This window comes from Oryzias melastigma, linkage group LG24, assembly GCF_002922805.2.
Source record: "Oryzias melastigma strain HK-1 linkage group LG24, ASM292280v2, whole genome shotgun sequence".
Lineage (NCBI taxonomy): Eukaryota > Metazoa > Chordata > Actinopteri > Beloniformes > Adrianichthyidae > Oryzias > Oryzias melastigma.
Window position 1 is genome coordinate 2,484,190 of NC_050535.1, and position 15,899 is coordinate 2,500,088.

The window sequence follows — 15,899 nt, forward strand, 5'->3', positions numbered from 1 at the left end:
ATATATGTATATATTTCTATATTTATATGTATATATATATATATATATATATATATTTATATGTATCTATATATGTATATTTTATAAACATACAATATGTATCAGGATATATTCCAAGACTTTACAAGAACAATTTTTCTCTTTTTTCAAACTTTGAAAAAAAGGTCTTCCTGAATATCAATATGTCTCTCATTGTATTAAAATTTTTAAATTTATTTCATTTAATGATCACAACATAATAAATTATTTAAATATTACCATACTAACATTTTTAATTGATAAAAGTATCGGCAAACATAATATCATGAAATATTGTGTATCGATTTGTTCTCTGCTAAGATTTATTGTTCATGAAGTTTTTTTTTTTTCAAATATTTTCTGATCTTCAAATACAAAATTCACAGTAATTTTGATAAATATATGTTTTGACGTATTTTCGTCTCATGAATCGATACGATATGTCCTGAGACTGTATCAGGACAAATTTTCACTTTTCTGCCTGAATATCAATAAATGTTGAATCGTTGGACCATCATTCATCCAGACCTCCTAACTAATCGAACATGTCTGTCTTTGTGTCGTTTTTCAGGTTCTACGGACCTGAGCCCGTTCCCCGGTCAGTTTGAGCGCCAGTTCCCCAGCCTCTCGCTGACTGAGAGCCGCTTCTCCAGCCCTCGCATGCACTACCCCCCCACCTTCACCTACACCCCGCCCGTCACCTCCGCCATGTCGCTGGGCAGCGCCCACTACCACACCTACCTTCCCCCGCCCTACCCGGGCTCCACCCAGAGCCAGAGCGGACCCTTCCAGACCAGCAGCACGCCCTATCTCTACTACGGCGCCTCCTCCAACTCCTACCAGTTCTCCATGGTCCCGGGCGGGGACCGCTCGCCGTCCCGGATGATCCCGCCTTGCACTAGCGCGTCCACCGGCACCTCGCTGGTGAACCCCAACCTGCCCAGCCAGACGGAGGGAGGGGTGGACGGCGACGGGAGTCACAGCAATTCCCCAACGGTTCTCAACCCTGGAGGTCGAATCGACGAAGCAGTCTGGAGGCCGTATTAGCGGGAAAAGTGGGCGAAGAGAAGATGGAAAAAGCACAAAACCTTTTGAATTTTACCAAAAAAAAGGGGGTTTCTCTTACCTGTTGCATGGAAATCAAAGTAGAGATTAAAAGAAACACAGACCTGCAGGAACTTGTCTCCCTGGAATGTGTTTTGACCAAGGCACCACAAAGGGAGTGATTCTCACAGCAATAATAATACAAAAAACTCTTCTGCTTGGGCGGAGTCACTATATTTTATATCAGTCTATAAAACGACAATCTTTGTAAAAGACTGCCTCTTTTTTTTTTTTTTTACTCCATTATGGCTTTTTGCTGAGCATGTTTTTGTACTTCGACAATATCAAGATGCAAGTTGAGCACTGAGTAGCAAGTGATGAGGAACACTTCTGTTGTGTGGAATTTGCTTTAAACCATTTAATTTAACTTGTATATTGTGGGTGAGACGTTGATGTAGATTGAAGCGATTTAACTTATAAAGCCATAAATTATGTATTGTATTTGAAACTTGAGTCAAAGAAGTGTAATCTGAATATTTTTGTTTCATTTAAGTTAATTTTTTTTAGGTAATTTAAAAGAGGTTTATGTGTTTTTTTCCTGCATTTTGTAGCACCCAAAGATGGCCTGGAATATGAAAGTGTTGCAACAAGCTCTGAAATCCACTTTGACTGATCCATTACGAGGCCGGCTCCAGCGCCAGGCGTTGACACACGTTTGGCTCCAAATGAAACGTTTTGGTATTTACTGAGCAATAACTCGCATTCTTCCTGTCGGCAACACACCACGAAATAATTAACCTTTTGTAGGGAGGTGCATCTTTTTATATTCTCTCAACTGAAATTCTGTATTTTTTGGTCAAAATTAGACATATATATTCATATGAGGATTCCTCAGGACTGGAATAATACGTGGATAATCCCACAGATTTGATACATATCGTCATTTTTATTTTTTATAGTGCAAAAACTGGTAATTTAATGGAAAAAATAAATAAAACAAACATTCAAAAAGGGAAAACTTAGCTTAAAAAGCAAACTTACTTAACATGTAATGATGTACAGCCCAATCATTTCTGGTTACACTGAAAAAAATGTAATTTTAGATTAATTAACAAAAATTCATAAATTTGAGTTGCGTTAGCCGTCAACTCAAATGTTTAATTTGATACAAAACAATCATTTTAAATGTAACAAATTATTGTATTTTTGTTATTTGAACCAACACTTAATTTTTTTTAGTGTAGTTCTAAGCCAATTATTTGTATTTAATTTTGATTAAAGTGACAAGTCTAATAATGACTAAAATGACTTATTTTAGTTAAAAATGTGAACAAAAATGAAGATAAATCTTCAAAAAATCTGATATCACTTATTCTTAGAACATAAATCTGATTTTTTTTAATCCAAAGTAATGAAAGTGAATGCAGTTTAAAATAACCAAAATTACTGTAAAATATTTGTTTGTTTTTTTTAATTTACATAAACTTTTTCTGTTTGAAAAGAGAAGTTTAAACAAGTTCAAATGCTTTTATTTGGGTTTCAGAATTTGAAGTATTTATTTTTTTGCATTCCTGGTGATTTTGCTATAAAAGTGCACAAATCGATTGGATTCAGCTGCTGGCAGCAAACTGTAAACCCAAAATATGTGGGATTGTTGGGTTCATGAAGCACTTACCTGGGTTTAACTTTCACGCGGGCGTCTGCCGGCAGGGCTCGCCGTTTCAGTCCTCCATTCAGGTTTTTGAATTGTCATTTGTTTTTCAGTCTCCAAATAATAGGATTTCCCCCATTTTTTTGTTTTACTGCATTATCTCTCTTTTGTTGATGTGTTGCCACGGAAACGTCACACTTTTGACCTAAATCAAGATTTGTTACAAACTGTTTACAAAACTTCGCAGCACTGAGATTCTACTCTGCCTTCATGTTCTTTGTGTCCATTTTTGACTTTTTTTTTTTTTTTAATTGTCATAAAAAAACAAAAAAACTTTGTATTATTTAATGATCAACAAGTATAATAACCAGGAACTGTGCTTTATCTTTCTCCATGTAAAGTTTGAATTCTTTTGCTTCTTCTTCGTCTTCTCGTCAGCAGGAATCGAACCCGTCGGGTTTCTGCGTTCATCAAAGTCATGAACTTTTTTTTATTTTCTTTTGAAGGGACAAACAGACAACAGTGAGTGAAATTGGCATTGTGATTGTATATTGTTGAGAATTAAAACAGATATTTTGTAACTTAATTTTTTTAATGTTAAAATAATTTTCCTCATAAAATCTGAAGTTTTCTTTTATCTGGAAGGCCTCGTCTTTGAAGCGACTCCACAGGACGGCGGATTTGATAATTGCAACAATAAAAGAACGGAAATTTACTTTTTAAACATACAAAGCAAAAAAACAATAAAAATACAATGAAGGAATTTTTATGGAGTACAAAATATACATTTATTTTATAATTTTATGACTTTTTTTTTTTTCAAAATAAACACTGAAAGAGCAGGCTCCCTAAAAGTAAGTCAAAAACTATGAAAAAAAAATAAATTTTCAGCAAATTATCCACAAAAAAAGCCAATTTGTATTGCCAACAATTTTTATTTTAGGGGCAAAAAAGTCTAGTCCATAAAGCATGTTTTCCTAAACTGGGAATAAAATCTGAAAATATATTTTCTTATTTTTCTCATGATTCAGTTTTTACAGTGCAAACATTTTCCTCACTAATTTTTTTAGAATAAAATGAAACTTTATCGATCTCGCAGACAGGAAATTTACAATTTCTCAGTTAATTATGTGCCATAAATATAGAATAGAACAAACATATTTTCAATGTTTTCGCTTAATTTTTTGTATTTTTTTTTCAAAAACTGTAAAATATCATTATAAATATAAAAACACAAAACCAGCCAATACAAATTCTAAAAAAATTGAAAAATAATTTATTTCCAGTGCAAAATTTCCACCAAAAACTATTATTCCCATAGCTCCGCCTCTTTACATTTCGCATTAAAAAGCCCCAAATGTCCTCCGTAGATCCCAATAGGAGTTCATTCAGTCGATGCAGATGTTGGGAGATATTCAAGTTTTAATGTCCTCTATGGAGCACATGTAGTAAAATATAAAAATACTTTTTTAGAATTTATATGTTGCAATTTAAGGATAAGATTGAGTTTAGCTGCAGACGTTTTTGCACGTTTTATTTTCAAGAATATTTCACACTGGAAGCACATTTAATAGTATTGTATCTCCACAGACATTATTTTTGGATAGAATGGGATAATGCCCCCCCTCAGCCCCCCAGTCCAGAGCAAAGTCAGCCAGACTCCCACCACCACCACCACCGCTGCTATGGCTGCATTTCAAAGTCCGACTTTGAAGCCAGAAAGATGGAAACAGGACCAGAAACGGAGCGAAGCGGGGAAAGCTGTTTTACATTATTCCAAGACATAATAGAGCCAATCTGAGTGTGTACACATTCTGAAGTGCAGATCTGCGCCATCTCCACATGTTTGGTTAAGGTTCAGATTGGGAACGTTCTCAGGATTTCCCTGAATATGGATTGTAAGAAAAAAAAAAAAAAAGCTCCTGATGGTTTTATGTTTTTGCATTCTCTGCATTCTCAGCCACGTCTCGCAATTAGAATAATGAACTCCGGAGGAGCGGGACCCACACCTGCAGGAATCAGCATAATGTCCTGCATGCACGGGAGGAACATCAGCACACATGGATTCACAGACGTCATAAAGACATCAACATCTAGAATCTCAGAAACATTCAAATAGGGAAAACTTAAAAAGTTAACTATTAGATTCAAATTGAAGGTTTTAAAGCCCAATAATGAGGGTTTTTTTTTTGCTAATTCTAAGCAAATTGTATTTATTTTGTCACTATGAACCTAATTTTTGTTTATTTCAGTGGCAAAAAACTGGCGTAATAAGTGGAAATGACTCATTTTAGGACAAAATCTGAACTAAACGAAAGAAAAAAAACATCTTCCTACATAAGTTTGTCCATCTAAATTTAAAAATATACTATTTTTGAGTCTGAAAAGACCTTTTTAATCATTTCAACTCATTTGTTGAAAAAATTCCCGTTTTAAAAAACCTTTGTGGTTCAAGATATGACATTAAAGAAAAAATGTTCCCTCAGATTAGAATTTTTTGCTCACAAATTTTTATCTTTTGTGCACACGTTTTGTGTCTTGTGCACACAAATAAATTATGCGCACAAGTTAGCATTTTGCACCAAAAAAAAAAACAATACTAACTTGCGTGGACAAGTTTTTATTTTAGTAACACAAATTAATGTTTTTTTTTGCACACACTTTAGCACTTTGTGTGGACAAATTAGGATCCTGTGTGCACAAATTAGTGTCTTGTGTGCACAAAGTAGTGTCTTATGTGCACAAATTAGTATCTTGTGTGCCCAAATTACTATCTTGTGTGCAGAAATTACTATCTTGTGTGCTCAAAATACCATCTTATGTGCACAAATTAGTATCTTATGTGCGCAAATTAGTATCTTGTGTGCAGAAATCACTATCTTGTGTGCAGAGATTACTATCTTGTGTGCGCAAATTAGTATCTTGTGTGCACAAAGTAGTGTCTTGTGTGCAAAAATTACCATCTTGTGTGCGCAAATTAGTATCTTGTGTGCACAAATTACTATCTTGTGTGCACAAAATACCATCTTGTGTGCACAAATTAGTATCTTATGTGCGCAAATTAGTATCTTGTGTGCAGAAATCACTATCTTGTGTGCAGAGATTACCATCTTGTGTGCGCAAATTAGTATCTTGTGTGCACAAATTAGTATCTTGTGTGCACAAATTAGTATCTTGTGTGCGCAAATTAGTATCTTGTGTGCAGAAATCACTATCTTGTGTGCAGAGATTACCATCTTGTGTGCGCAAATTAGTATCTTGTGTGCACAAATTAGTATCTTGTGTGCACAAATTAGTATCTTGTGTGCACAAATTAGTATCTTGTGTGCACAAATTACCATCTTGTGTGCGCAAATTAGTATCTTGTGTGCACAAATTAGTATCTTGTGTCCACAAAGTAGTGTCTTGTGTGCAAAAATTACCATCTTATTAGCATCTTGACTGCACAAATTACTGTCTTGTGCGCACAAATGATCATCTTTTGTGCACAAATGATCATCTTTTGTGCACAAATTAGTGTCTTGTGTTCACAAGCAGCATCAAATTTTATTTATTCTTTTTTCATATCATGATCACGGTTTCATAGTTTATCTCTTACTGAGACAAAGAACATCTTATTAGGATAAAAACACTGAAATGTGTTTACAAAAGAACAGATAAATCTTGGTTAAAAAGTCTTGAACGTCTATAAAGAAGGTCTGAACGTGATCGTGGAACGGTTTGCCGCGTAAACGCTGGAGCTGCTGAGCAGTTCTGCCGCAGAGATGCAGATTCTGCTCTCGCTCTGGTATTATGCAATCATTTTAGAAGAACAAACAAGAATTTATGAGGAGACAAAAGCACTAGGTTTGAAGGATTGTGCACACACAAACACACACACACAGCAACACAAACTGTTTACGTGACCTCTCCAAGGGGGACGCTCCAGGTGAAAAGTGATCCTCCGAGGCCCAGTAAAGTTCACCGAGTGTCTCCTCTCAGCTCAGTTGTGTGTTTTATTTTATTTTTTTTTCTGGAAATCTGCACATCTTGATTTCTAATTTAGTTGTTGGGTAAACTTTAGTTTTGGCTCCAACTGCTGAGTCAGCATCCGCCTCCGTCTGGTACCGGATAATATCTGCGCTCCTCAGTCCCAACAACAACAACAAGTCATTATGTGTCTGTTCAGGCCACCGAGCTCCCTCCACCCCCCTGGAGAGGTTTTGGTGACACTTCCAAACTGACGTGTACTTTGGCGCTCTCTGGTGGCGTGTTTGAGACCTCAGAACCAGCTCAGAGGGGGCCACCCATCTGGTTTTCAGCAGGAGCAGGATGCGGCCCAACGAGCTCTTATTATGTTGGTTGGACTGAAGTAACACCCCGAGTTCTGGCCAGACTGGAGTCTGCACATGAGCCGGTGAGGAGCTGCTCAGCCTCACACAGTCAGGCTGGGGGGCGGGGGGGTTCAATGACAACTTGTCTTCTGACCTGTCATAAAAAAGAACCAAACGCCCGGCGGGTTTGGACGCAGCCAGAACCTCCCAGACGCTTTTGGTTGAAAGGCACCAGAACTTATTTGTGAACTAAAGCGTGTCTGTGTTTGGAACCATAAAGAGTAGACGACGACTTTATGAAAGAGCACTTATGAAAGCAAAAAGTCTGAATGTGATGATTTCTGCCAGAACAGATTATGTATTATGGCTGACATACCTGAAAATAGAAAGAAATTACTGCAAAAATGAAAGTGTCAGCACCACGGACAGCACCAAACACAAACAAAAAGCTTCTTTAAAGTTGATTTTAGACATTTAAAAGATGCTTTTGTCCAAAACAGATAATAATAAAAATAAACTGCATTTATAAAGCACTTAAATTTCCCATACAGACCCAAATTGCAGAGCAATGACAGAGGATAAAAACATATAAAGAATCCGATAAAATTAGATTAAAAGTGTATAATGAAATGCTTATAAAGTGACATTCTTAAGAACAAACAATTCATTGAAAAGAATAATACATTTAAAGAGTCTGCTGTACAAATATCCCTGAGGCAAGACGAAAAATTTACTATCTTTTTTAGTTTTTACTAAATGTGACAAAAAAATTAAATTTTTTTGTCTTTTTTTTAAAGCTGCAAATATTAATATTTGATCAATTTAATTTCACAGAAGCCTAATTCCATCTGATTTTTACAATTAACTATTTATTATATACAAAATATTTATATTTTTGACAAAAATTACATAAATGCAAATATAAAAGTAAAGAAAAGTCAAACTTGTATTGATATTTGGAATATTAAAGCTTAAAAAAATCAGTTTTGAGTCACGAAAAGTCAGATCAAATGTGCTTTTAGACCTGAAGTGTTTTCAAGATAATACAGTTTATAGATTTAACAAAAGGCATCGTATGCATCAAAAATAATATGATTCTGATTCATTAATATGTCTTTTCCATTAATTAACAAAACAACTGGAAATTAAAGGTGATCCCAAGGAAAACAGGACGAATTCTGGAAGAAGAACGTTCATCTGCGTGTTGGAAACGTGTTAAAAACGATCAAAAAAGAAGAAAGGATTTATGTTCCAGCAACAGTCAGATTGAACTCAAAAGTTCCTAGAAAATTTCAATTTTTTTGTCATTAATCTTTGACATAAATTAAAGCTGATCTTTGAGCAGAACTTTACAGGTGGAATTGATGTGTTTGAAGTTCATTATCGATTCATAATCATGAAGAAAAAAAAGGAAAAATAGCTGGAATTTCGGAAATGTGAAGATAGGACTTAGTTCTCTACCAGATCTTCTAGGATCATTTCTATAGATCAGTGATTGAACCGTTTCTGATCGGGTGATGGAAACTGAAGCTCTCAGATGTGCAGTCAAGGGAGCTATATTTTAGCTATATTTTAGCTATAAAATATAGCTAAAAAATGCATAGATTCAATAAGATGAATATACTTTTTAAAAATAAAAAGTTACTTTTTAGACATGTTATTTTCTATGATTACCATTTTTGTTCGGGTTTTCAACGTTTCTTGGTAAAAGAAAAAAAAAAGAGTTTCCTGTCCAAGTACACTGTAACTGCAGCATGCCTGTGTTGTTTCGGTCTTTCTATCATCATAAAATGCGCTTTATTTTAAATTGACCTGATTTGTTTATCTCTTGCTATCTTTCTGATTACATTTGTTCCAGTTTGAGAATCATGTAGTCTTTTTATTCGCTAAAAATGGCTTCAAAAACACGCTAGGTGTGGCAGACAGTCCGCCTGCCTCAACACAATATACATGCCACCAGCAGAGGGCGCCGGTGAGCCCAGAGAGTGTATGTGACACCGCGGCTAAAAAATAGTAGATTTAGCGGTAGTAAAACAAGTGCAGCCGTCCAGTTACTCTTTAATGTTGTTTAGCATAAATTTCTAAATGGAGGATTTGGTTTTTAAACCTCTAAACTCAAGAATTAGTTCAGGCACGTCATTGGTAGTGATTTCTACTGAGACAGAGAGACTTTTAACTCTGAAGAAAGAAAAGCAAGACTTCTATAGACCGAACATTCATCTGTTTCTGCAGCGCACAGACTTCATTCATAAGTCAAAGTAAGTCAATAAAAACAATTTTTGTGATTTTTTTATGCTACAGTTTGTAAAATGTTGAATTGAAATTTAAACACTTTATCTGCTGTCAGTCAAACGGTGAATAAACTTCTCTGTAGGCAGTGTTGCCAGATAGTGTCAGAGCTTTCAAGTTATTTATTTATATAAATATTAATTTAATATTTCTGAGCGGGGGGGGGGCAGCCCATTCTAAAGTTTGTAAATCTGACTGATGACGTCAGTGCCTCACCAGTGTGAACCTCATCGCACGTCACTGCTTCAGATGGTCTTTACTAAGTTTTTCAACTTGCAAAGTCTCTTCATTTATGTTAGCCGTGTTGTCGGTGATTGATGCTAATACTGTTTTCTTTTAGCCGCTTTGTCTGTGATTGATGCTAATAGTGTTTTAGGTTAGCCGTTTTGTCTGCGATTGATGCTAATAGTGTTTTAGGTTAGCCGTTTTGTCTGCGAATGATGCTAACAATGTTTTACGTTAGCCGTTTTGTCGGCGATTGATGCTAACACTGTTTTACGTTAACTGTTTTGTCTGCGATTGATGCTAACACTGTTTTACGTTAGCCGTTTTGTCTGTGATTGATGCTAACACTGTTTTCTTTTAGCCGCTTCGTCTGTGATTGATGCTAATAGTGTTTTAGGTTAGCCGTTTTGTCTGCGATTGATGCTAATAGTGTTTTAGGTTAGCCGTTTTGTCTGCGAATGATGCTAACAATGTTTTACGTTAGCCGTTTTGTCGGCGATTGATGCTAACACTGTTTTACGTTAACTGTTTTGTCTGCGATTGATGCTAACAGTGTTTTACGTTAGCATTTTTTTCTGCGGTTGATGCTAACATATTCAATGTTATAAGGAGGTAAAAACACTCCACAGATCTGCTCTGGGTCCGACCCTCCTGTTAAATTTTAGAACCCCTTTTGGCCCTTGTCCCAAAAAGTTTGCCCACCCTTACTCTAAAGGATCCTGAAAGTCTACAAATAATCACCATTATTTTTTCCTATTAGTCAACTAATCGGGTCGTGCGCAAACTGGATGTAAAGCACACATCTTAACCTTCATTAGCTTTAAACTAACTAAAAGTTAGATATATAGAATTACCTGCCATAATGCTAGTGTAAATGTTGTCCGCTGAAGATGCTGAAATTGATAGTTAGCTAAAATATTAGTTATATGCCAAATTAGCCTAAAAAACTGAAAATAGCGTAGGTTAGCCAAAACAGCTGGCATGTAGCTTAAAAAATAGTTAAACTTCAAAATACTGTAAAAAATTGAAAAAAGGCTAAAATAGCCAAAACGTCTAGCGTGTAAATATTAGCCTTCCTCCAAAACAGCCTAAAAAAGGCAAAAAATTAGCTAAAGCAGTTAGCATGCAGCTGAAATATTAGCCAAACTCCAAAATAGTCTAAAAAACATAATTAAATGCCAAAATACTCTAAAGGCTAGCATAATGCTATTATAACTTTCAACTTTACTACACTCTGACTGGATTTAATATAAAGTAACGACTAATCGACTCTTAAATTAGATAGATAGATAGATAGATAGATAGATAGAATTTATTCCGGACACATAGTCCAATCAGTAGAACTACATTAAAACAGAGCAATGTCAGAAAATACACAGGTTAAGAACAGTATACAAAAAAAAATACCATAATCAATAAAACTACTAAAAAAATCAAAATGTCACAAATACATACATTAAGAACAGTATACAAAAAATTGTAAATTAGTCATCGACAAATCCAAAGTTATCCACAAATCCAAAGTTATCCACAAATCCAAAGTTACACACAAATCCTATGTGATGTGAACAAATCAAGAATTAGACACACACAAGTTGAAAGTTACGCAAACATCTAATGTTATGCGCACTAATCAAGAATTAAGGACACACAAATCCAAATTCAAACACAAATCCAAAGTTTTGCACAAATCTAAAGTTACACACTGTAGTGGAAGTTTGTATCTTACAAATCCAAAGTTACACACAAAAAAAAGAATTAAACAAGAACAAATCCAATGTTATGCGCACAAATCAAGACTTGCGCACGCAGAAATCCAAGGTTACACACAAATCTAAAGTTACAGACAAATCTAGAGTTACAGACAAATCTAGAGTCACACAAATCAAGAATTACACACACACAAATCCACCCTACGCGCACCAATCATGAATTCTGCACACAGAAATCCAAAGTTACACACAAATCTAATGTTATGCGCACTAACCAAGAATCACACACACACAAATCTAAAGGTTACACACAAATCCAAAGGTTACACACAAATCCAAAGGTTACACACAAATCCAAAGTTACACACAAATCTAAAGTTACACACAAATCCAAAGTTACACACAAATCTAAAGTTACACACAAATCCAAAGGTTACACACAAATCTAAAGGTTACACACAAATCTAAAGGTTACACACAAATCTAAAGGTTACACACAAATCTAAAGGTTACACACAAATCCAAAGGTTACACACAAATCTAAAGGTTACACACAAATCCAAAGGTTACACACAAATCTAAAGGTTACACACAAATCTAAAGGTTACACACAAATCCAAAGGTTACACACAAATCCAAAGTTACACACAAATCTAAAGGTTACTCACAAATCTAAAGTTACACACAAATCTAAAGGTTACTCACAAATCTAAAGTTACACACAAATCTAAAGGTTACTCACAAATCCACAATGACGCACGCACAAATAGTAATGTTACTATTTTCTCTCTACAAAAACCCGACTGCATATCATTTCATAAATCCCAAACACTTTTAAGAGGAATTCTTCTCCATCACTTACACAAAGTTAGTCAGATTCTCCTGAAAATTGAACATCTTGGCCTAAAAATGAATATAATTAAATGGTGAGTAACTGAGCTGGATATGTAAATGTATTGTATTTAATAACCTTAGCAATGTTTTTAGATTCTCTCTGAAAATCCTGCGTAACCGCGTCCATGTGGTCGACAGAGAGAGCGATGGGGGATGAAGGACGTCCGCCATCGTGTCTGCTTCCACTTTAAGCCCTCATCCTCTCCGTCTCCGGGGATCCCGGCCGTGTCAGAGGCAGGTTTTTGCGGTTTACGGCTGGAAAAATCAAATGCTACGTGTTTCCTGCAGGCGAAGTCATGATTTACAGCTCGCAGTGATAAAGTGAGCTCCCTCCTCCTTCCCTCCGGCCCGGCTGACGGTGCGGAGCTGCATCCAGACATGTCAGACATGTGGAGTGAGTGCGGTCGCATGGTGAGCCCGGTCACCACACTGTGGTTACATACACTGAAAGCACAACTTATGTTGGAAGCGATGGCACACTTTTAGTTGGTGGTGCCGAACATCTCACATAATTAGCACGACGTCCACATCCTTCTCCAGTGAGCCGAGATCACTTCATGTGGTTCACGACTGGAACCGAAGCTCAACCATCAAATCCAAGCAAACTCTGCTGCCATGGTTACGCTCTCCTTTCCAGAGGGTCTCATTTTCAAGAGATTATTTCGTTTAATACACCTCGGGACTAAAATAGTCAACCCATCCAGGTCAGGGAGGCGGATCCAAGATCTGAGACGCGCCGCCAAGAATTTCTTCTGTTGAGGTCATCAGTCTTTCAGCGAAACCGCAGGCGCACGCCAGGCGGATCAATAATCCCCATCGAGCTTCACCGCAAGCCGCTGCGAGCTCGGAGGACAGGCGGGCGGAGGAACGTCGGGGAGAACCCGATACTCTCAGAGATGCTGTTTGTCTTCGACCGGAGGACATGTGGACTCGTGTTTGGCAGGCCCGGTTCTTAAACCCGATCTGGTGTGCTGGGATTGGTCGCTTCCTGATGGGGCTCAGACGTCACCCTTTAGAGGATGACGGATGTCACTCGTTACCGTGAAGACTCGGTGAGGATGACAGAAAGCAGGATTTTGTTTTCACTAAAAGGTCAAATCTTTACATTTTTCCACCATGTTTGTTTTCCATCTGTGTCGTTTTTTGATCTAAAACCCGTGTCAAAGTCAAGGCCCGGGGGCCGGATCCGGCCCTCCAGATCATTTGATCTTATTAGTACTCATTTCTAACAAAACATATTTTTATGGAGAGTAAAATATTGAAAGTTATTTAAGGTTTACGTTGATTTATTCTGGAATAATATTCCTTCCTATTTACTATTCATAATTATGTTAAAAAGTTACAATTTTAAAGTTTTCAAAATTGGCATTCTGGTAGCTTTTTGGACTATTTTGCTGTTTGCAGAGATTTTTTTTAGGCTATTTGGGAGTTTAGCTAATATTTCAGCAAAATCATAGCTGCTTTGGCTAATTTAGGCTTTCTTCAGTGTTTTAGGCCATTTTGAAGTTGAGTTTGGCCAAAATCCAAAACACACCTTACGTTACGGGCCAAACAGGATAAACATGTATTGAACACTCTAAAACTGCCTTTTTAAAACTTTAAAATCGTAATTTTTTACCATAATTATGAACTAGATATGTAGCATTACCTGTGATAATGTTAGTGTGAATGCTGTAAACTGAATTTGGCCGCTGAAGATGCTAAAGTCGATAGCTGAAAACGCTGAAGCTGATAGCCGGCTAAAATCTTAGCTGAATGCCAAATTACCCCCCCCCCCGAAAACAAAAAAAAAAACTTAGGTTAGCCAAAACAGCTGCCATGTAGCTGAAATAAATAGCTAAATTTTAAAATATCCTTAAAATCGGAAAAAATCCTAAATTAACCAAAACACCTAGCGTGCAAATATTAGTCTGACTTTAAAACAGCCTAAAAAGCAAAAAAAAGAAAGCCTAAATTAGTCAAAGAGCTAGCATGTACCTGAAATATTAGCTAGACTCCAAAACAGACTAAAAAACTTAAAAAGAAAAGCCTGGATTAGCCAAAACAAAATATGAGCTAAACGCTAAACTAGCCTAAAAAAAAAAAAAACTTAGGTCAGCCAAAACAGCTAGCATGTAGCTGCAATACTAGCTAAACTCCAAAATGGACAAAAACAAAAAAAACTTAAAAAAAAAGCCTAAGTTAGTCTAAACAGCTAGCATGTAGCTGAAAAAAAGCTAAAGTTCAAAATAGCCTAAAGAAATGAAAAAAGCTGAAATTACCCCAGTTAGCATGCAAATATTAGCCTAACTTCAAACCAGAAAAAAAAGTTTAAAAAAAAGCCTAAAGTAGCCAAAACAGCTAGCATGTAGCTGAAATATTAGCTAAACTCCAAAACAGCCTAAAAAACGTAAAAAAAAAACAACCAACTAGTTAAATTCTTGATAGAGTAGTCAAAACCATCTGTGCGCTGCCCCCTACAGGTTGAATTGAGGTATTACAGTTGGATTGGTCAAACCATTTAAGCTCCAGTAATGATAACAGTCTTGTTCCCCAGCCCCGCCCCTCTGACTGGATTTGACATTTCGGCCTGTTTGGTTACCCTTTAAGCCCTTTGGTCTGAAGGGATCGTTGTTAGTTAGCTAGTTATCTTTTCTGGAGAATAAATATTTTGCTCTCAATTTTAAGAACCTCTGTGATCTTTTCACAGTTGCTGCTGATCCAGGCTTCCAGGTGTCACATTCCTGCTTGTTTCCCTGGCACGTCGTGATTGGCTGGACATAACTAAACCAGGTCATGAGTTGGATATCTACAAATCCTGCAGACACACTGGACCTCGAGGCCAGGAGTTGCTCCTCCCTGATTCTTTTAGATCGTGTTTTAGATTTGTCATAATCGACTTCTGTGTGGCTCTTTGTTCTCCTGGGTAATAGATACCATCGATTAGGGGTTTGTATTGGCAAGAGCCTGGCAATATCCCGATGCGTGTATCGCGATATGATACATATCGTGATACATCCCAAGTCTGTACCAGAACAGTATTTCTTTTTTTTATGTGTGTGTCTTAGAAAAATAACTTATTTATTTTTATTTAATGACTGAACATTTAACACATGCTGGTTCAAGTAGATCTTGTTTTTTTTTTGTTGCCCTGTAGAGCTGCTTAGTGTTTGCAGTATGGAGACAGTCTGTTAAAAGGGATTTTGAACTTGCAATACTTTTACCATCCACTAGATGGCGGAGCGGCAAAAGAGAAAGACCTTGTAATCAGGAAATCCTGGGATCATTTTTTTTTTTTTTCCACATTTTTAAACCATCAACATTCCCTTGAAGAGGTTCTGTGTGCTCTGCTGCCAACTAGTGGCCAAACAAAAACAAAGGAGGCTCATAAATAAAGTATCAACAACTAAAATTATCGCGATATATCACCAAATCAGTTTTCCCTCCACCCTCACCAAACATACAGTATAAGTCACAAAGACAAAAAATGTCTAATCAAGAAGAAGAAAGCCAGATATAAGTCGCACTTTTGGGAGAAAAGTCTGACGTTTCTGAGCAAATCCGCCAAGTCCAGCGTAGCTAAAAATAAATAAGTAAATACGAGAATACTAAACTTTTGATATGTATAAGAAAACTATCAAAGATTAAGAGGAAAACAATCAGATTCTCTTCCATGTTTGTTTTTGATGACACTTCTTCTTCTTCTTCTTCCACTGTCAGTTGCACATACTTATACTCAGATGCAGCTCCCTCTAGTGGTTGTTAGAGGAAACA

The 15,899-nt window shown here is 36.5% G+C and overlaps 1 protein-coding gene and 1 long non-coding RNA gene across 7 annotated transcripts in view; one reads left to right on the forward strand and one right to left on the reverse strand.

Annotated features, from left to right (window-relative positions):
* The window catches only part of LOC112157730, a 71,128-nt gene extending 68,251 nt beyond the window's left edge, over positions 1-2,877 (reverse strand). For both annotated transcript variants that reach the window (XR_004947219.1, XR_002921197.2), the window contains exons 1-2: positions 2,738-2,877; positions 859-1,049 (exon numbers count right to left, since the gene is read on the reverse strand). This is a non-coding gene — a long non-coding RNA (uncharacterized LOC112157730). The remainder of the gene's footprint in view (positions 1-858; positions 1,050-2,737) is intronic.
* Positions 1-3,904, forward strand: part of runx2b (RUNX family transcription factor 2b) — a 51,969-nt gene extending 48,065 nt beyond the window's left edge. For all 5 annotated transcript variants that reach the window (XM_024290675.2, XM_036210380.1, XM_024290674.2 and 2 more), the window contains one exon: positions 590-3,904. In XM_024290675.2, coding sequence (XP_024146443.1) covers positions 590-1,065 — 476 coding nt within the window. In that variant the 3' untranslated portion in view covers positions 1,066-3,904. The remainder of the gene's footprint in view (positions 1-589) is intronic.
* Positions 3,905-15,899: the final 11,995 nt, after the last annotated feature.